Raw genomic sequence first — 21,383 nt, 5'->3', positions numbered from 1 at the left:
ACTGGCTTGAACATTTAAAGTTTCTTTAGATTCTCTAAAAGCTTTATCTGCTTATCCAAAAGGTCAAAACCATATTTTATTTTCAAATGCTATAACTGGCTGTGAAACTACATCAGCAAAGTTCAGAAGGCGTGAAACATCCATATTGAAATTATTTGAAGAAATGGATTCAAGTCATTTGAAGAAATTGATTTTTCTCGTCAAACGATCATTGCAAGAGAAGATCGCTTTCTCATTGGTGTTTACAGAGCTCCAAAAATTAATAATAATGACAAGTATAGATATTTACATTTTGTATAAAAAACGGAATAAGAAACAATAACAACTATCTTGTCTTCTTCCAACATCAGCTATTTTAGGCAACCAACTGTACTAAACCACGAAGATGGGTTGGAAATTAACAGTTAATACTTTAGAACCCATTCAAACTATACTCCTACCAGCTCCAAAAGTTATACTGCTGAATGTGGCTGTAGAAGAGTAGGCTTGTTGTGTGGCCAAAGTCATTCTTCCTTGAATATTCTATTGAATCCAATAGATGGGGATTGATGTGATATCAATGAATAGACAGAAAATTCATCTTCGTTTTAACAATTCATGAATATCCATCAAGAGCAGAAATAAAAACAAATCGAAGGAAACATGGCCGTGGCAGTTGAATTTAAAGAGTATGAAACAGATTGAAATTTTAACAAAACTAAGAATTACAGTTCAAATCGATCATCTATATCAATATCAGATCAATAATCATGCAGTTAATACAGTATTTTCTCATAAAACTCCATCATGACAGATCGTGGAGTAGGCCTACCGAGAGGAAACCACAAATAAAACACGCCTTAAGTTCACTACCTCACAGGTGCTGTAGAAATATTTGCATATCATGCAGAAAGACATTCCCCCAACCTTCAGATTATAGAAATATCTTGGGACTGGTGATTCTTAGAAAAAAACGTATATGGTCGGTCCAATTTTATAGATAAGTGAATGGCTCCAGCTATGATGATAATTATAGAATTTTCAAAATGAATTTCATTTGAACCACGTTTCGCAACACGGTGGCTTCATAAATTTCTGGAACATGAGTTACTTCATCAGTGAGTTTTCATCAAGAAACAGGTCAGTATTTGCACAATTGGATACTCTACAATTTTTGTCTGTGCTATATTTATCATAACGTTTACTGTTTATCAAAAAAACTATCAACAAACCGAAAATTCTGACCTTTTACTTTGACTAATTTTTTCAAACACACATGATATTTATAGAGACGTTTGACCTTTCATTTTTACTACTGAACACAAGTTCTCCATTGAAATTCAGTTCTGTCGCAATTTTTGTTATTTAAAATGTCTATTTTGACGGGGCAATAAAGGGTCTTTGGTTTGGTCTTATATATTCAACACCTTTTCTTGAGATAAAAATAACTAACTTAAAACATCATTCATCACTTCAACAATGAACTGTTTCATCTGCCTGAAAACTATTCAGGAGATTATTAAAAATAAATAAAACCAATATTAATAAAAACGTTTACTGATATTTGTTACATACAATTACCACAGATAAAATTGTAACAACAATTGAACAAATTTCATAAATACTTGCCGAGATTGATCAGATAAAGCTAATATTTCATGGACATATGAAGTCGGACTTCTACATAATAGGGAATACTTTCATTTCAGTTTACTTAGTATCAACACTCAAGTCTTAATATCTATCAATATGAAGTATATTAACTGTTGTTCTATCCTAGCTTCTGAGAGAAATCTAGCACAAGCTAACTTCTATAAATCGGCACATGCAAAACGTCTAGAACATCTAATACCAATAATCAGAACGTTCGTGTGTCTACAAATGATTCCGATAACTTAAACTTGTACTCATTTCACATGAGATTGCTTGAGCAAAATGTTGAAAAAAATCACGTTAACAGGGAAAGAGAAAAATTGAGAATTGTGTATTTTCTCAGTCATCAGTCTAAAATATATTTCTCTATGTTGTACGCTGATTACTAAAAAAGTTTGCTAAAAGTCCTATAAAATTAGGATCGAAAGCAGCATCTTTCAAAGAATACTGTGCAAGTGAGGCACTAAACCTCTTCATGGGGTCGGTTTCTTTGGTGAAAGTCGCACTTGAAGCTCTTGGAGTATTTGGAGTACTAGTGTCTTCTAACAATTGTTTAAAAATTTCCTCATCTTTTTTTTTCTCTTCGTTTTCCTCCTCTGTATCTTCATCTCTTTCATCATAATTTTGCACGTTATCTCTTTTAACAATTTTCAAATGAGTATCAGGCGAATTATCTGCTCTTTCCGAATTACTCTTGGGAGAAACACTTTTTTCTATTATTGGTTTATTGAGAATCGTAGTATCTAGTATCTCAACATCTGTAGTTTTAACACCAGTCGGTTTATTACTTTCGTTGACATTATCGATCATTTGGACATCGTGAGGGGTTGTTTTTTCAATACGGCTTTCATCAGGTTTTTCTTTGATTCCCACCATGTCATCTGCTTCAGTTTGATTTTTATCACCTTCAACGCTGGCATTCTCGTCGGACAAAATAGGAGAATGACTATCTTTTGATGTAGTAGACTCATCACTGTCATTGTCTATTTCCTCCAAACTCTCCATCGATCCCGCATTTTTCACTGGAACTGATTCGACGAGAGTTACCTTTTCAGTTTCATTCGTCAGTATGTCAATGACCTTTTCAGTGACAGCTGGAGAATTCTCGGTACTGAGAAACACATCGTCACTGTTCCCAGTGTCTTCATAGTCAGTAGGTGCTGGTTGGTTAAGGAACTCTTCAGGTAAATATGCTTTCAGATTCACTAGAGTTTCTGTATTTGACTTCAGCCATTCCTTGTGTGTAATATTTTTTGGCACAGTCTTATTGCTTAGAATATCGAGAATATCTGGAATTATTTTTGTGTTAGGTTCCAGATAAGTAATGTTTTTATTGGTTTCTTTTTCCTCTATATCAAATCGTTGCAGTGCATCATCCATGTTGGAGACCAATATCTCCCGCAACGGAGGATACTCCGGATTGGTTTCAATAATCGTTTCGTGAGTTTCATTCAAAATAGGAGTTGAATAATAAGGTTTACTAGGTAGGTCAGTCACTGTTATTTTCCAACGTTCAGTGTATACTTCGGTAGATGAATTATCATGCGTTTTGAATGTTGTTACTGGTTGGGTATCTCCGGCTGTTATGTTATTTGATGAATTGTTGTGAAAAACAACGTCATTTGAAATCGCACTATTTGTTTCTGTTATTATTCCGCTTTCTGTTGTACCAGTGGATTCTGTCAATGAAAACAATTCTGTCGTTGTAGGATCATTTTTGCGTTTAACCAAGGACAGAATATGTTCAGATTCAGCTGTATTCAAAACGAGTAGTGAATCTAAATATTCACCATCTGCTGATTCCAAAGTTTTTTTACTGCTAGCTTGATGAGGATTAAATTCCATAGTATCAATCTTTGTTTCGTGAACCTCCCCGCTCTCTTCGAAACCTCGTTGCAATCCTTCAGCACCTATTAATGTTATTACAGAAGTGGGTGTACTAGTGTCTTTTTCTGGGACGAATTCTCCTTTTTTGAGAAAAAGTAACTTGTCACCGATCCTCAAAACTGGCGGAGGCTGTTGAAATACCTCCGAAATTTCGCTAGATTCAGCATCTGAATCAGTTATTACCAAATCATTGGAATTATTGGAGAAATCGTCCGCCTCTTCTATGAGTAATGTGCCTTGTGGTTCAGCGATAATTTTAGGGGGAGCAGTTATAGGTATTTCCTTGCGTTCTGGTATAATCTCTTGTATTGTTATTTTTGAAGAGTCTCTTTGAAGATCCTCTACTTCTAATGAGGTGTAGCTTGGCGTAGACACTTCATAATAATGTGTATCTGGTATTTTATTTTCATCGGGGATATCATCATCATGTGGAGGATTAGGATTAATCTGTGTAGAGTTTTGCAGACCAGTAACTATCCAAGGGTCGTCTTGGTCATATGGTTTCGATAAAATCATTTCAGTTGAATATGAAGATCTCTCCGGGATAGCCTCTGAAAATGAATGAATAATCAGTCACTTGTTGATCACAATTTTCATAGAAATTGATGAAAGAAATATTCATCTACTTGAGGGGTTGGATGAAAGAGATTAATTTATACGGTTTATTGATAATAAATATGATTACGTCCTTTTATATAGGGTGTTAATTAAGTAGGTACCATAAATTCAACAGACGATTCTTTAGGTAATTTCAAGACGAAATGTTCATATAAACATGGGTCCGCAAATCCTTCGTTCTCAAGATACAGGGTGTTGAAATAAAAAAAAAGTTATTCGTAAATATCTTAAATATCCTTTACCTAATTTTGTTGTAATTTGGCAATGGTATTTATAACATTAAGGAGCTAATTTAGCCGAAACGTGATTCAATTTATTGAGTCCAGTGGCGTCTCCGCTTTTTAATCTAATGTTGACAAATTAATTTGTAGGAAGTGGTTCCACTAGTTGATTACCGAAAAATCAATTAGGATAATCATCATTTAACAAACAAAGTCCGCATCGGACCGAAAAACTTTAGGTATATAAACAGCTAACACTTGTCTTTAGATTCAGTATCAATTTTCCTCTTCTGAAGATGCTAACCTTGTTAGCGAAATGCGCGTCGAGTGCAAAAATATCAGTTTGGTGTTAGGGTAATTGATCTTCAGAAAAAGTTTTCAAAAATCGGTTTGCAAAACCACTCACTACCTCACCTAACCCCACGAACCTAAAGAAATATTGTGAAACGGACAAAAAATTAGTATTCAGCTAGTCCAGCTAGCCGGGTCTTTACTGTTTAAAAAATCTGTTTAAAATCTGTTTTTCCGTTAACCAGCTGTCGCACCCCTGCGAACGACAACCCTCAGAAGTTGAAACTTGTGCGAGCTAAGGATTAACGAGGTCTTACCTTTCAACGTGTGATTCCTCAATTACATTTGATAGCACGTTTACTAACTATCTGGGCGCCTAGGGGCCACATGCAAAAAATGTTTATGACTGTACCGTTCCAATTGATAATCGATAGACTATACGCGTGTGCTTGTATGTGAATGGGCGCGCGCGTGTCTGCGTATGTGTGTGTCTCTTTTGGAAATTGTTGATATCAAAATACCTTACTCTCAGTAAGCAATTATAAAATTTCACTTTTCGTAACTTCTAGTGGGCGTTCATTCTATAATTGAGTTTTGTCATGAAAATATTGAGAAATACATAAAATCAAACATTTCCTGAATAACCGGAGCATACAATGCAAATTACTGATATTTTACGGTTATTCCTAGAGATCCATATAAAAAAACTTGACAACTAGTTACACTACTAATCCAAAATATACGATTGTGACACAAGCGATAAACAAAGTTCAATGAAGACAAAGATAGTGATACTGAAGTTGTTGATACTAATGACAGCTAGTGACAATGTTGAGAAACAATATTTCATTCAAGCCGAAGAAAAATTCGAATATTAAAAATTTGAATAGGGGACAGCAGAACACAGTAGCATATATTCAAATCATGGGCACGGTTTTACACAGAACAACAAATATTATCTTCGATCATGGAGTATTACGACTGCGTAAAGTGTATTTTTGTTGACTCAAGTAGTTTGGTGTGCTAATACTTGTACCTTGATGAGGTCAATTGTGTGAAGCGTGTATGGAATACCATTCCGAGAAGTTCAACAATGCCAAATAGCATGACAGCAGGTAAAAGAGGGTCGACAAATATTATTGACAATTTACACCAAACTACCTGAGTCAACATGAACACGCTTTATGCAATTTACCTAATCCAGGTACAAATATTGACACAGTAAACTACCTAAGTCAACACAAATATGCTTTACGCAGCTGTAATAGTCAATCATCTCTTCTTCTATAACGTGATCAATACTTTCACTATTTTTTTGAATCGACCTCTTTTTAACGACTTCTTAGAGGGAATTAAGTTCACAATATAAAAGAGCAGATAATGGTATGTTTTTTTTTCGAAGTCACTTAATGATATTATGCATTTTTTCATTCTCATGCTAACTATGGAACTCCTCCAATGCCACAAAAGTTTTCGCGCTTCAAAATCGTGCAATTAGAATTATATCAAACGCAGATTTCCGCGATTCATGCAGGCCATTTTTTCAGAAAACTTATGACATTATGACGTTACTATCTATTTTCATATAATATCAGACACACTTGGAAATGCACAATAATCTTGATAAATTTTCGACCAACTCCCAATGGGGAATGTTCCTCAATTTGGGTTATTACAGCAAATGCAAGTTTGAACAAAATAAAGTTGAGTTTGATTCATGAGTTTTTCAAATTCACTTCGAAAAGTATTCAAATTGATGTTTCAAATGTTGGGTTTTAATTTTTAAAGGGGTTTGTTTCTAATTCACATATTGCCAACAGCGCCTATATCAAGTTGAAATCATTTATACGTACCTAGATATTCTACTTTAAAAAAGGAAAATTATCTTAATAAATCCACAAGTGGGGTAACATATAAATTATAGTTCAATACCACCTCCACAAGTCACATAAACAACAGTTGTTTCGTTATTTATTTATATAGAGGAAGATAGGTTAGGTGCACAAAATGTCATGTGTTACAGAATGTCTCGGAACTCGGAACATTAGTGAACAGAACAGCACGCCTATGAAATATGTCATTTTTGTTTGTCTCATACGGGTAACACATTCATTGTCCTTTATTAGCTATAACCGATGTTGCCAAACGGTGAAATGGAAACGAATCCCTTCAAATGTTGAATGCATTATTTCATTCCTCTTTTTCAAGTATTTGAATAATTTTTAATGAAAAAGGTTGAAATAATAATTTTAAAATGCGTTGTTTTAGAGCCCTTTTATGAAAACTACTCGATTTTCGTAAGGAGGAACATACCCCATTCCACAGGTTTAATACTCGTGGAACTGATCAGCGGTTCAATTTACGAAAATCCCCTAAGAACTCACTCGATATTGAGCTATATATATAATATTCTACCATTCAGTTTCATAAATTTGCCCTCGCTAAGTTTCAGAAAGCACATCAAGGACTATTTAATAAAACAATGTTTTTATAGTACGGAGGATCATGTTGCCACAACCTCAGTGCTTGAAATTTTATAATATCATGCACGTTCTATGTTCACTTTCCTTGTGAATGAAATATACTTTTCTGTATATTTTGTTCAATAATTTTTCTGTGCATTTTATTGTTTTTTAAAATATTTTTCTGTGCAGTTATACTGTCCATCTACATTCTGTACCACCGATTTACTACGAATGTACCTTTATATACAATAAACATCTATCCATCTATCTATCAGTCTGCAATTTGCCATGCATTAGTTGGTATTCTTTCAACTTTTCTGAAATGATAACTTGCATCATCCATCACAATCACAGAGTTAGGTAGAATGAGGTGTAACCTTTGCTCAAATTATTCTTCACACATCGCTGTTCATATTTTCAAACATCAATAAACTCCCCTCAACAAAAACACACACATGAGGTTCGTTCCAACCTTGAGTCACAAACAGATTTCCAACTGTTTGTAAATCGTTGTCAACGCGCATGTCTGGTAAATATTGGTTTCTGATTAATTTGAAATTTCTGATTGGAACAGCTGATAGTTCAACTGAGGTTTGGCATGGAATTTCAAGAAAGTTTTTGGGAAAGAAAGTTTTTGGCTTTCTATTACTTCATCTTGATACAAAAAACAAGGACGAGGAAATCTTCCAAGGAAAAGAAGGAAATAATCAATTTTAAAATAAGTAACTCTATACATGGATGTGTAGATCATGCAAAGAAGTAACTTTCAGACACAAACTGAAAGAATGTCCTCCTGAAACAGCTACTTTCATATAAACATTGAATTACACGAAAGAAAAAAAAATTTTCGAAACAAATACTTCTATATGAACACTGAATTATACAGAAGATACTTTTCTCTACTCAGTTTGTATTTCAAACATTCCACAACGAATGTCACTCCTAAAAATATAACCCCTTCAATTCTTTAAAAATAAATCTAATCAAGTGTATTTCTGGAGAGTGAAAGAAGGTTGCAGTATTTCATTCTATTCTATTTACTTATCAACATGGAACTGGGAGGTCACCGCAATAATTAATTTGTGTAATTAAAGATGTTCATATTATAGGTTCACTTAAAGAATTCCCAATTTTTTCTGCGCCAGCAAATACATAATTTATTTTATAACAATTGTTGCAGGTTATGTTGTTTGTAAGTTGCATGAACATAAAACAGAAACAGTAATACGTATGCGTCAGATTGATGGTTAGCAGATAATCCTTAAACCATTCTGATAGATTTCGAACAGGTTTGAATCTTGGATGGAACAGAAAACTGATAGTTTACTAATGGTTGGAAACTCACGCTGGAACGCAATCACATTATTGCGCAGAATCCTGACTGTCAGAAACTGTTTCTGACGATGGTTGGAACGAACCTATGCTAATTCATTTATTTCGTTCTCAGGTTGAAATGAACGATTTCAATTGTGACCTGAGTCTGCGAATCTTATGGAAAAAAAGTAGCCACGGAAAAAAGCCGCATCGTATGTTTTGGTCCAAGGAACAGTGACTGGGTAGATTTTGGATAGATTGGATAAATGGTGCCTATTACGTATCGTTGTCAACGGATTCTCCACTCCACTCCATTCCAATTCGGCGGATTTCATTTTGGGTTATAGTATTTTCTGGATATCGCCGAATCTTCTTTAATAATGGAGGATAAGTCTATGGTATATTAGCATTCAACGTCTCAGGGTTGCGTCGGGTTTTTGCACATGAGGTGAGTTGTCGAAAATTATAATCCGTTTTATACCACGTTCCATCTCGATCAGACTGTAACACTTTCAATGGCTTTGTAGGCGTTTTATGATACCGTTTCGACTAGTATTTCCAATTCTCCCAAGGAAAAGGAGTTTGTGGTATAGTCTATCAATTCCCAATTGGAACGACAATAAAAATAAGAGCACTACGAGGGGTGGTTCATAATCACTGCCCGGCAAATGGGAAATGTATATACTACCAGTACTTTTATGTTCAAAGCGTCCCTGGTACAGTCATAAACATTTCTTGTCTGTGGCCCCTAGTCGCCTAGATAGTTAGTAAACGTGCTATCAAATGTAGTTGAGGAATAAAGGCTCGGCTAGCTGGACTGGCTGAATACAAATTTTTTGTCCCTTTCACAATATTCCTTTATCAGTGCCGTGTGTTCGTGGGGTTAGATGAGGTAGTGAGTGGTTTTGCAAACCGATTCTTGAAAACTTTTTCCAGAGATCAATTACCCTAACACCAAACTGATATTTTTGCAACCGACGCGCGTTTTGCTAACAAGGTTAGCATCTTCAGGAGAAGCAAATTGATACTGAATCTAAAGTCAAGGGTTAGCTGTTTATATACCTAAAGTTTTTTGGTCCGATGTGGACTTTGTTGAATAATGATTATCCTATTTGATTTTTCGGTAATTAACTACTGGAACCACTACCTGCAAATTAATTTGTCAACAATAGATTAAAAAGCGGACAATTCTTCGAGTCATTAAAATAAGGGATATCATTGACCATGCAATGAAACGAAAACAAAGGAATAAAAAATTTGCAAACGTTGATGGTGCTACAAAAGATGTGATTCGGCGAACAATTTATGGTATATTCCAAAAAAATGAAGTACCAACCTTGGAAATTATTTGATATGAATTACTCGACTGTCCCGATCACAATTGAAAATCTTTAGAAACTCTACGAGGTGTCTTATTGACTTGTGAGGCCCTCATGTCCCCCGTTAACGGATGAATAATTTTCTCATCCATCCCACCCCAGCCAGGTAGGGGTATCCCGTGAAGGGCGGCATTGATGTCTGAGGACTTCATGCCGTCATACCATCAGACATGAACCCGTTGTTCCTTCTCGAGACCAACAACCAGACGAAAGGATAGGGGAGGTGGAGTTCATTTCTTCAGATATATTCGAGAATATTGACTTTTATGAGGATAAGTGGATTAGGGAAGACCCATACATTAGAATGATGAAAAACTAAATAATTCAAACAAGATAGGTTAACAAAACTGAAAATAATGCTATAAAACAATCTGCTTCCTTGTAGAAATTTTAGAGCTGGCAAACTCTAAGCTAAATATTAAAAAGTTAAAATTCAAAATTCACTTGAAAAAATAATAATTTCGATTAGCAAGATTCTGAGACCGAACATATACTTTGGTAGACTGTTTGCGATTTTATCACGTATATTCCAAAATTTACTCAGATAAATATTTCTATTACTGCCTTTACAAAATTTTCAATAAACAGTTACCTATTGGGGGGCAGTTATCATATTTGGGACAGCAGGTTCCTGGCACTCTCTTTGCCTCGCAATCCTTTCTAATGTAACATGAAACTTCTGCGCATTGGACTTCGCCGCCTCTGCAGTAGCATACTTTACATTCGCCTCCAGGGGATGTTTCCAACTTTTCTCCATTGGCATAAAATTTTCCGTTATGATCACATTCTGAAAATGGAAGATGAAAGTAATTTGAATAAGCCGTTATCAGGAAGTTCTTCTTTATTATATTATCTCGACGGAGTAATATGCAGGTTAATATGAGATCTCAACTTTCTTTAGTTTATTTGATCATCGGTAAAACTGATTTGGAGTTTGAATCTGATAGACTTTCACTACGTGTGAAATTATTTTTAAAACTTTAGTACCTCAGAACTTACATTGTCTTCCGATAACAGTTATATTAACTTCACGCCGGATAATGCGGTAATGCAAGGTTTGGAACATTTGGTGTAGTAATTAATATTACTAGAGTTTTATCACAACACCAAACCATTATTTTTAACTCGGTGACACGTGTTTAATCTTCCTCTCGAAGATGATCTCTTGGTGATTGAAACACGTATCGAAATGTTGAAAATGACGGTTTGGTGTTGAGATAAAACTCCAACTATATAGACCAGGGTCAATAATTTTTGAAACAAAAAAAACAGTACGATGAAACCAATTAGAAAAGGAGGGAAATATGATTAAAATGAAAGGAAAAGTAAATTATGAGCGATCTGAGTTCGGGAAGTGGAGTGAGTTTTTAAGGGTAAAACTACAAGTCCTATGGAAAAAAGTTGAATGGCAGAGTTGTTGGTAATGAAAAGATCTACAACTTTTGTTTCAACGATTTTTTCACATAACCTCAAAATTTATGTGAAAAATTCAAATAACTGAGTTTTTGGTTTTTTATTTTTATCCTAAACAATTTTTTATGAAATTTGGTGGAAACTTACCTTTTCGTTTTCCAAATACACTGTATTCAATTGAATTCAAAAATTCATTTTTTCACATTATTTTGACTCGGTATCAAAAAAGCACCCTATAATTTTCAATCGAAAATTCTCGCGTCAAAATATCAGCTTTCTTCAAAAAGTCGGTGTGCTTTCGGATGGTGTAACAAAAATATACATTACTTTAGGAAATGTTCTCAAAAAAGGCAAAAAATAAAACTCGAATTTGGATTTTTTTAATCATTATGTACAGTTTCAGCAGAAAAGTGTGATGGCTACAATTGTATTCAGTTAAAATGTGTATTTATTGAATTCTAATTATATTCTTGTCATACAAAATCTGAAAAGATATAAATATACATGAAAATTGTACTATTGAATTTAGATACTTCATTCTGATTACGTTATCGATTATAATATTTTTAAAAACGTTAAATCTTGTGATTTATAAATATCTTGTCTTGAATTTTAATCACTTATCTATTAGTTTTGGTTTTTTTGATGGCATTTCTTCATCGTTAGATTCGACAAACCTTTCCAATTCTAGATGATCTTCGAAATCTTCAAGACCATCACCTTCTTCGTCTCCTATATTGTTTTCAATCTGCATTGGGTCTTCATCCACAATTTTATCTGAATCATTAACTTCCTCGTAGGTGTTTGCTTCCATATTGTAGCAATTTTCAGAACCATGACAATTTGAGCATGAATTTGTGCATGTTTTTGACAGCCACATCTTGAACTGTTACGAGTACATCCAGATTCACAGCTGCAGCAAGTTGTTTTGAGCAATACTTCCGGAAATAATTCCTTTAATGAAAATTTGGGCATAATGCCAATGTTGCTTCCAGCCCCAATTTTTCGCTGTCAGTTCGTTACCAAACCAAGTTGAAGCTGATAATATGCCTTGTAACAATGTTGTTCTTCTGTGGGTGAGAGGTTTGCCAAAATGAAAGATGATTTAATTTTTGTCAACTGATATTTTTAAAATCTCAATTGATTCAGTGTAATTTTTTTCATTTTTACATTTATAAATGAATTTGATTAACTGTTATCCATTTAGATGAAAATTGGTCATATATGACAAATTTTTAGGGTCTAATAATGAATTTACGATACTTTTCTTTCCTTTTCCGGCAAATCTAGATGTATCGCAACCGGAAAAACAATGGTTCTGTGATTTTCTGCATTTATATGCAACAATATCTTGTTCATAAGGAAGGATTCATATTTGAAACTATTTGAAGTGGAAAATATATTCTTTACATTTCCAGAACCTGGTTTGAGAAAATAAATGTCATGATTATTTGAATATAATTGATTTAAAAGGACCGAAAAATCAATATCTTACCCACAACCAAGACAGTTTTATTAGTATCTCTGGTAAATTCTATGGAGGTCTTTATTATGTCAGCATCAGCACCCTCTTCTACTTGTTCACAGGAAAATCCTTGTGACCAATTTTGTCTTTGTTATCTCGTTAGATAAAAATTAAGGTGCTATTAAGTCAAAATAAGGTGAAAAAATAAATATTTTGAGTTAAATAAATCACAGTGTATTTGGGACATAAAAAGATAGTTTTCTCCAAATTCCGTAAATTGTTTTTTGAGAAAGATAAAAATAAAAAACTAAAAATTTAGTTATTCGAATTTTTCATTTAAATTTTGACGTTATGTAAAAAAAATGTAAATACAAAAGTTGTAGATCTTTTTATTACCTCAACTTTGTCAATTGACTTTTTTCATAGGACTTGTGGTTTTGCCAGAAATCGGGATAAACCATTTTTCACCGAATATTACTGCTGGAGATTTTTCCCAACACCAAATCGTTATTTTTAACACCTCGACACGTGTTTCGATCACCAAGTGATCATCTTCAAAGAGAAATATTAAAACTAGAAACTAATGCGAGCTAACCCTATTTATGCTGTATAGGTATCCCGTACAGGTAAACCATCCAGGCGTACCACCCAACCATACCACCAACCCAAATTAATTTTTCGATTTTGCCTTACCTATTATTTTACAATATGTGTTTCTATAAAACAATTTTCAGCTATATAAAAATAAATTTCACAATATTGCCTATCCAATTTTTTTTTGAAATGTGTCCTCATGTAGTAATCAGTAAACCCAATAACATTATTTTATTTTAACAAGCTATGTAGTATGCTCTTTGGTATAGGTCCGTCATCGTTATTCACAATATTTATTCACGATATACGATTATTCACGTTATTCACGATATACATGTATGGGTGGTACGACTGGAAGGTTAACCTGTATGGGATACCTATATAGCATAAATAGGGTTAGCTCGCATTGGTTTCTAGTTTTAATATTCCTCTTTGAAGATGATCACTTGGTGATCGAAACAAGTGTCGAGGTGTTAAAAATAACGATTTGGTGTTGGGGAAAAACTCCAGTAATATTCATTACTACACCAAAGGTTCAAAACAGTGCATCATAAGTACATTTTTGACCGTTAAAAACTCACCCCCTCCCACTTTCCGAACTCACATCGCCCGCATTTTTTTATTTAGTTGATATTTTATTGAAACAACGATAAAAATAAAATAAAAACAACAATAAAAATTAATTGGCGCTCCGGGGTGACTTCATTGATTCCAGTGGAGCATTTGCTTTTTTAGCTGTAGGAAAACCCGGAAAAACCTGCAGCACCACATCATCTGAAGATCTTGATCTAACAATCTCTTATAAAAACAAAATGTAGGGTGTCTCCAGAGGCTCCAATAAATTCAATGCATCACCAGAACACATCGTGACACGACTATCGTCAAACTTAAACCAGTCCGTTTCTTCTTTGAACAAGGCGTAATAATGACCAAATTCAACGCCAGAACCACAGTGAACAATGACTGCATGAATATTATAATAGTGGTCTGCTAGGTTGAAATGTTCATCTATTTCGAACCTTCCAAAGGGTTTCTTGCTTCCTTTAGAGGTTGAGTCTTGTTTAAAAATCATCAGTGTTATTATTAGATTGACTGGAGTCTCAGCTATACTTGTTTCCTTATAACAGTCAGTTAGGATTTTTCCAGCAAAAGATTTACAAACACAAGACGAGATGGGTTGTACGGAATCATTCAGTCCAGAGCGGTCAGGAGTATTGATTTTGCTATTGTTTTGCTCACGAAGAGTATTCAACAAGAACCCTTAATTCATTTTCCCTTTCATTTTCATCATATTCCTCTCCTTTCCTAATAGGTTTCATCCTACTATTTTTTTTCACTTTTGATCATGTTTGTAAGCTTCAGTCCTTATCTAATATGGTTATTTGTCGAAATGAGAACAAATATAGTAGAAAATTATTGATTATAGAATATCAATGGTGGTTTTTGAAATAATCGATTTTTCATTTTTAGTTTTTCATATTTGCTATAATGTGATATAAACCAATTTGCAATACCAGGTTTAGTTTATTATATTTCATCATTTTCATCATCATCTTTATTTTTTTCAAATACGAACCTCAAATTTTTTTTACCGATTTTTGTAGTCACTGTAAAAATACACACAGCTATGTATTACAATACATATGTTTCCCGACATTTGTGTCCGAAAAAATATCATCAATATTTGTGTCTCTCAAAAAGGTAGAAACCAATATCTTAAAACTCAAAGATACATCAACTCCACATATCTTTTTAAAATTTGTAGAAATGTCGAAAAACTGTTGAAGATCCAATTCTCATGAAACATAAATGTAGGTTTCTGATGTTTTCTGACAATCAAAAATAGTGGAGAAAAAATTTTTGATAGTACTGAAATAAATTATGATCCATCAAATCTTTATATAATGATAACACTTCCAAAATGCAAATCATGAAAATATAATTTTGCTTTTTACCATGTTTGAAGGCTTCAGCCCTGGTCTAATATGGTAATTTGTTGAAATGAGAACAAATATAGTAGAGAATTATTGATTACAGTTTTTTTGCTGATCCCAATATGACTCTCACGGAAACAGAGAGACATATACAACGTCAGTTAAATTAGATAAACGTTTCCTATTTTGGAGAACTAGAATAATCTTTTTTCAGATCGAGAATATCAGTGGTGGTTTTTGAAATAATCGATTTTTCATTTATAGTTTTTCATATTTGCTATAATGTGATATAAACCAATTTGCAATGCGACGTTTACTTCATTAGATTTTATTATCAACTTTATGTTTTCAAATACGAACCTCAAATTTCTTTCACCAATTTATTACAATACATATATATGTTTCCCGACATTTGTGTCCGAAAATATATCATCAATATTTGTGTCTCTCGAAAAGGTAGAACTCAAAGATACAACAACTCCACATATCTTTTGAAAATTTGTAGAAATATCGAAAAACTGTTGAAAATCCAATTTTCATGAAACATAAATGTTGGAGAAAAAATTTATGTTACAACTGAAATAAATAATGACTCATCAAATCTTTATATAATGATAACACTTCCAAAATGCAAATCATGAAATTAAAACACAACAACAAAAATTAATTGGCGTTCCGGGGCGGTTTCATTGATTCCAGTGGCGCATTTGCTTTTTCAGCTGCAGGAAAAACCTGCAGCACCACATCATCTGAAGATCTTGATCTGCCAGTGTCCTCTCTCTAATAAAACAAAATATAGGGTGTCCCCAGAGGCTCCAATGAATTCAATACATCGCGTGAACACTTATTGACAAGACTATCGTCAAACTTAAACCAGTCCGTTTCGTTTTTGGCCAAGGCGTAATAATGACCAAAGTCAACGCCAGAACCACATTGAAATTTGACTGAATGAAGATCATAATAGTGGTCGGCTAGATTGAAGTGTTCTTCAACTTCGAACCTTCGTAAGAGTTTGGTGCTTCCATCAAATGTTGAGTCATGTTTGAAGATCATCAGTGTTATTATTAGATTGACTGGTGCCTCAGCTATACTTGTTTTCTTATAACAGTCAGTTAGTTTGACGCATGTTTGGCAATACAGTCGATCATCACCTGTTAAAAGTTCCATTTTCAGTAAGCTTTGCACGGACTGGTTATTAGTCATATTAGGAAACGCTAGTTGAAGTTCCAGAAATTCATCCACGTTTTCGCTACCTCTTGAACATTTACTGCAAAGTAAACATGTGAGGATTTCTCATGCAAAAAATTTAAAAACCCAATAAGTCGAGATAGATGGAATCATTCAATCCAGAGCGCTCAGGAGTATCGATTCTGCTATTGTTTTGCTCACGAAGAGTAGTCAACAAGAACCTCAAGAATTCGGAACAATCCTCTTGTCCTAACGAGTATCTAGTGGACTTCAAAGCCTCCAGGAAAACAATTGGAGGGAACGAGAACAGGTGTTTGAGTTTGTTGAATAAGTAGGAAACATTCCCGTTCTGGTTCATCATAAAAACCTCGTTCTTGAAATTCTTCGTCATGAACAACACTTGTAAAATGCTATTCATGTAGCATGTGTTTCCGTAGCTTTACCAGCCTTTCTGTCATCAGTCAATAGTCTTTCTGATCTTATCGATTCCATCCTTCCTTCTATATTCATCAATATCCAAGAGGTTTTTTAAGCTGAATCACTTTGGCATGCCGCAACTAATATTGCTCCTCCTACAGATTGAAAGAAAATACAAAGTGCAAGAGGTCGGTCCCATGGGACCGACCTCTTCTGAATATTATAACTGATGAACTTCTGAAATCTACAAGTGTATACGATAAGGCTCGTCTGAAAGCAGCAATGAACAAGGAATCGGGTGCTTGGCTGAATGCTTCACCTGTTGCATCTCTTGGAAGAACACTAATTAATCTTTCAGAATAGCAGTAGGACTCAGGTTGGATTCATCTATCTTTGTGCCTCATACTTGTGTTTGCGGTAATATAGTTGATGAGAAAGGTACATATGGTTTGAGTTGTAGAAGGAGTGCAGGGCGTACATGTCGACATCACCAAGTGAACGACATATGGAAAAAAACAACATCTTGGTAACAACTGTTCCATCCAGTAGCGATTGAAACTATTTGTGTTTATGGCCCGGAGTCTCTGTTATTTGTTCATGAACTCGGAAGGAGAATAGGCCAAGCAAGAAAGATCACCGTTGTACACCTTTTTTGATAGAAAGAATTAGTATTGCTATTCAACGTGGCAATGCTGCTTCGGTCCTTGGAACCATTCCTCCTTCAGATAATTTTGATGGGATCATGCATTGTCCTAATTTCAGTACGGAACTGAATTATCTTCGAAACAAGCCAGATATGTGGATATTTATCAGTCCCGTATCAAGGTTAATTCACAAGTGATTGATCCACCTTCTTTTTTTTCAGTGCGGTCAATGAAATCAGGTCATTCTTACCCCCCAAATATGACTTGCAGTCTTCGTAGTTCTGATTCCCTTCCAGTGGAAGAGCTTCATGAAGCAAAAACCGAATCGATCCCTCTACGAAACCCTTCTTCACTTGGAAGGATCGATCGCAGCTTGAGAAATGGTTCTTATGGAGATTCTGTGAAACATGTTCTTCCTCACGAATCAGTAGAGAGTTGTCCTGAAAATCTAGAGAAGAAAATTGGATTGGATAATTTAGGAAACACTTGCTACATGAATAGCATTTTTATACGTAAACGCGTTCCTTTCACCCCCACGTGGGGAGTGCGAGTTAGAATATCTGATTATTTTTCTTCAGTGAGCATCTAAGACCTGAGAAGCACCTACATACCAAGTTATAGCTTCCTATTACTTACCAGTACGGAGGAACAGAGATGAATGTGTGTTGAGTGAGTGACTTTTGCATTTGTAAGTATAGATTCGTTCTGACAAAATGTCTGAGTTACTTGAGAATGGTTCAATAAACCAAAACCGGTTGTAAGGAATAAAACACTAAGTAGACATAAAACAAAAGTTTTTTTTATCCTATATACAGGAAACTGTACACACCTCAGCAACTTTTATTGCTTTATAAAGCTCAGATCAGATCTTTTTTGAAGTATTGTTCCTATTCATGATGCACTGTTTGGAACCTTTGGTGTAGTAATTAATATTACTGGAGTTTTTTCCCAACACCGAATCGTAATGTTTATCACCTCGACCGTGTTTCGATCACCTAGTGATCAGCTTCAAAGAGGAATATTAAAACTAGAAACTAATGCGAGCTAGCATTAGCAATAGGCGGCTACATGGGTCCAGGTATGTACTGCTGAAGGTTCTGTGGGGTACTTAGATGATCTCCAAATCTCTGATAGTGTTCGTTGAAAAAAATACTAGTCTCAAGTTATGCCGGTAATATTTCTAATATTGGGGGAAAAACTTTTGCATCAACGGACCTATATGAAGTGAGTTTAGCGTTATCTATTCTGGGTAGCTACGGCGGGCCTTCATAGGTACTATTTATTCGAATGAACTTGATTATAAGATAACCGGAGGGGTAGGGGTAGGTAGTGCTTAGTGAATTTCAAACAATTAGTTTTTTGGAGGAAGGTTTTTGAAAGTCTCCTGCTTTACTCTTTTTCAAATTGTTGTTCAGACTATGCGTCCCGATAGTTGGCACACTCCAAGCGGATATGTGATATGGCTTGCCCAAATAGAAATACTTGTGTTCCATAGATATTTATTGACCCGTGTTTAAAATCGCACGTTGAAAAATTACACCAATTGTTCTTGAGCACACTCATACAAGCCACTCAATGACTTTTCAGTGTTGCTCGAAGACAGGCAGAATTTTTAAATTTGATATATTCGTATAAACATTTACTCTCATAACTATTTTCTTTATCCGGAGTTTCATAACCTAAGAATCCACTCATGCTTAGCGTCATTAAGAATGATTAACGGAAAAAAATAGAAACAGAATAGATATTACTATAATGGTCGTAGGGATTACATATACATATGTATTGTGAAAATTATATTAGAGTAGCTCATAATGATTTAAACATAAGTTTTATTTCAATATTACTATAAATTATGTGAACCTTCAACCAAATAAGTATATTTTGAAGGATATACTTAGACTCTTACATGTTGCACTTTATTTTCCAGTCAAGTTATTCTGAATACAATAATTTGCCACAGTGGAGAAAAACAACAATCAAATTTACATTTCAAACGAAGTAATGATTTTTATAATTCATTTGTAATATATCCTGAATATTGTGATTATCGCATATTAAAAACCTAGATGAAAAATGTATATGATTCTGGTATAATATATTTTCACTGGTATGATTATTATCACAATCTGACTTCTATCTAATTAGAAAAGGAAATTATGGAAAACTTTTATTTTTTTCGGTTTTTGATTCCTGATACTTCTAACCATTTTATTCTCAGCTAATGCGTTGTCTGAGAATGCTTCATGGATTGACTTTGGATATTTCTCACAACTTGTTTTGAAATAAAAACGTGTCTAATAGTAGGGGAGCTCACGATGCAAAATGGGGATTTACTCGAGCGTCATAGAGACGTATTAAGTTGCAAAGCTTAGATGATAGGGAAAAAAACGTTATATAATATATACCTTTTCATCGGTAGGAGAAGCGGCTATAGATTTTTGAATATGTGAAAAAATATTGTTGCATGGACATACTCGAGCGCGTCAGATATTGATAGTATCAATGTCCTACGTATTTTTATTGTTCGTATATAATCTGATCGTTTGCATGATGCAGGTGGTTGTACCTAAGATTGACGCGTAATCGAGCGCGTCAGATTTTCTAAGGGGGTGTTAAGGTGACCAAAAGCTTTCATTCAATAATCTGACGATTTCGATCTGACGCAAACTCGCGGCCATTATCATAATGTGTAAAAAAGTTCGCCATTTTGAAAAACTCAAGCGCGTCAGATTGAGACATATATGGTTCATCTTTATGTTCTAGACCTGCTGTCTCATAATCTGACGATTATCTAGAGGGATTCGCCTAAACTGACAAAAAAAAATTTCAATTATTTTCAATCATTGAACTTGATTAATTGAAAAGCTCAGGAAATAGCATGCAAATAAATAAGTGTATTTTTTTTAAATAGAATGCATGTATTCATGAGATAATTATTAAAAAAATATGCTAAAAAAATTGATTTTTTGTAATCAATTGATAAATTAAGCTGGGAAGATTCTGCAACCGTGTTAGAAATCACACGTTGAAAAGTGAGACCTCGTTAGTCCTTAGCTCGCACAAGTTCCTCAACTTCTGAGAGTTGTCGTTCGTATGGGAGCGACAGCTGATAACGGAAAAACATGTTTTGAACAAATTTTTTTGTAAACAGATCAATCATCATCTTCATCACGAACGAGTCTCTGTGATCAGCTATGATGTCGTCATGGCAACAGAATTCAGAATGGGGACGGAGTGATAGAGTAATAGATAGAGAAAAAGTGAATAAGAAATAGAAACGCGGAGAGGGAAATATAGGTATCATATAGCTGCACGCGTTGAACTTTATCGACGAATTTTCGTTATTTCAGGTTGCGGAAATCGTCAGATTATATATTTTTCGTTATCCTTGAATTATTTCCTTCAAAATAAAAAAATAGCTACGCTCGAGAATGTCGAAATGCTTTGCTGCCCTCCCCTTTCTTCACGTTACTCTCAAATTGTCAGATTACTGGAATATACTCGTTTTAGCATGTAATCAACTCACCATACCTTAATCTGACGCGCTCGAGAATTTCTGATAATCAATTTTCTCTTACTAATCTGATCCTTTATTCTTCACGGCAGCCTTATAAATGAGGCTCATATTTGGTGGAGGTACTTATCCGAGTACAAGGTATCCCCCTGTATATTGATATGCCGCTCTTTAGTAAATCCTGGAATCCCCGCTTGGGCTCCCCTATGATGAAGACTGTATCGAGGAGATACATGCATATAAGAAAATGAATATTTCGAAGTAAAATCTCGCTGATCTTCGCTTTCCTCGGGTCTAGTGGGTTAAAGTCTACCGCAGTCGCATGATGAGTAGAGATGTTCTTGACACAAGGTGTAGGGCATACTGTAAGGAGCCAGAGATACGATGCACTTGATGTCAGCATG

The 21,383-nt window shown here is 34.5% G+C and overlaps 1 protein-coding gene across 4 annotated transcripts in view; it reads right to left on the bottom strand.

The window, feature by feature from the left end:
- Positions 1–1,518: 1,518 nt before the first annotated feature.
- The window catches only part of LOC111512592 (uncharacterized), a 212,935-nt gene continuing 193,070 nt past the window's right edge, over positions 1,519–21,383 (bottom strand). For 3 of the 4 annotated variants that reach the window (XM_074170256.1, XM_074170255.1, XM_074170257.1), the window contains 2 exons: positions 10,400–10,594; positions 1,519–4,070 (listed from right to left, as the gene is read on the bottom strand). In XM_074170256.1, the coding sequence (XP_074026357.1) occupies positions 1,999–4,070; positions 10,400–10,594 (2,267 nt within the window). In that variant the 3' untranslated portion in view covers positions 1,519–1,998. The remainder of the gene's footprint in view (positions 4,071–10,399; positions 10,595–21,383) is intronic. The other variant, XM_074170258.1, reaches the window with a different exon arrangement.

The sequence above is a fragment of the Leptinotarsa decemlineata genome, unplaced genomic scaffold, assembly GCF_025532065.1.
Source record: "Leptinotarsa decemlineata unplaced genomic scaffold, Ldec_3_MD MMD2_P_RNA_scaffold_7, whole genome shotgun sequence".
Classification (NCBI taxonomy): domain Eukaryota; kingdom Metazoa; phylum Arthropoda; class Insecta; order Coleoptera; family Chrysomelidae; genus Leptinotarsa; species Leptinotarsa decemlineata.
Note: the sequence above shows the minus strand (reverse complement) of the source record. Positions and strands in the feature narration are given on the sequence as shown.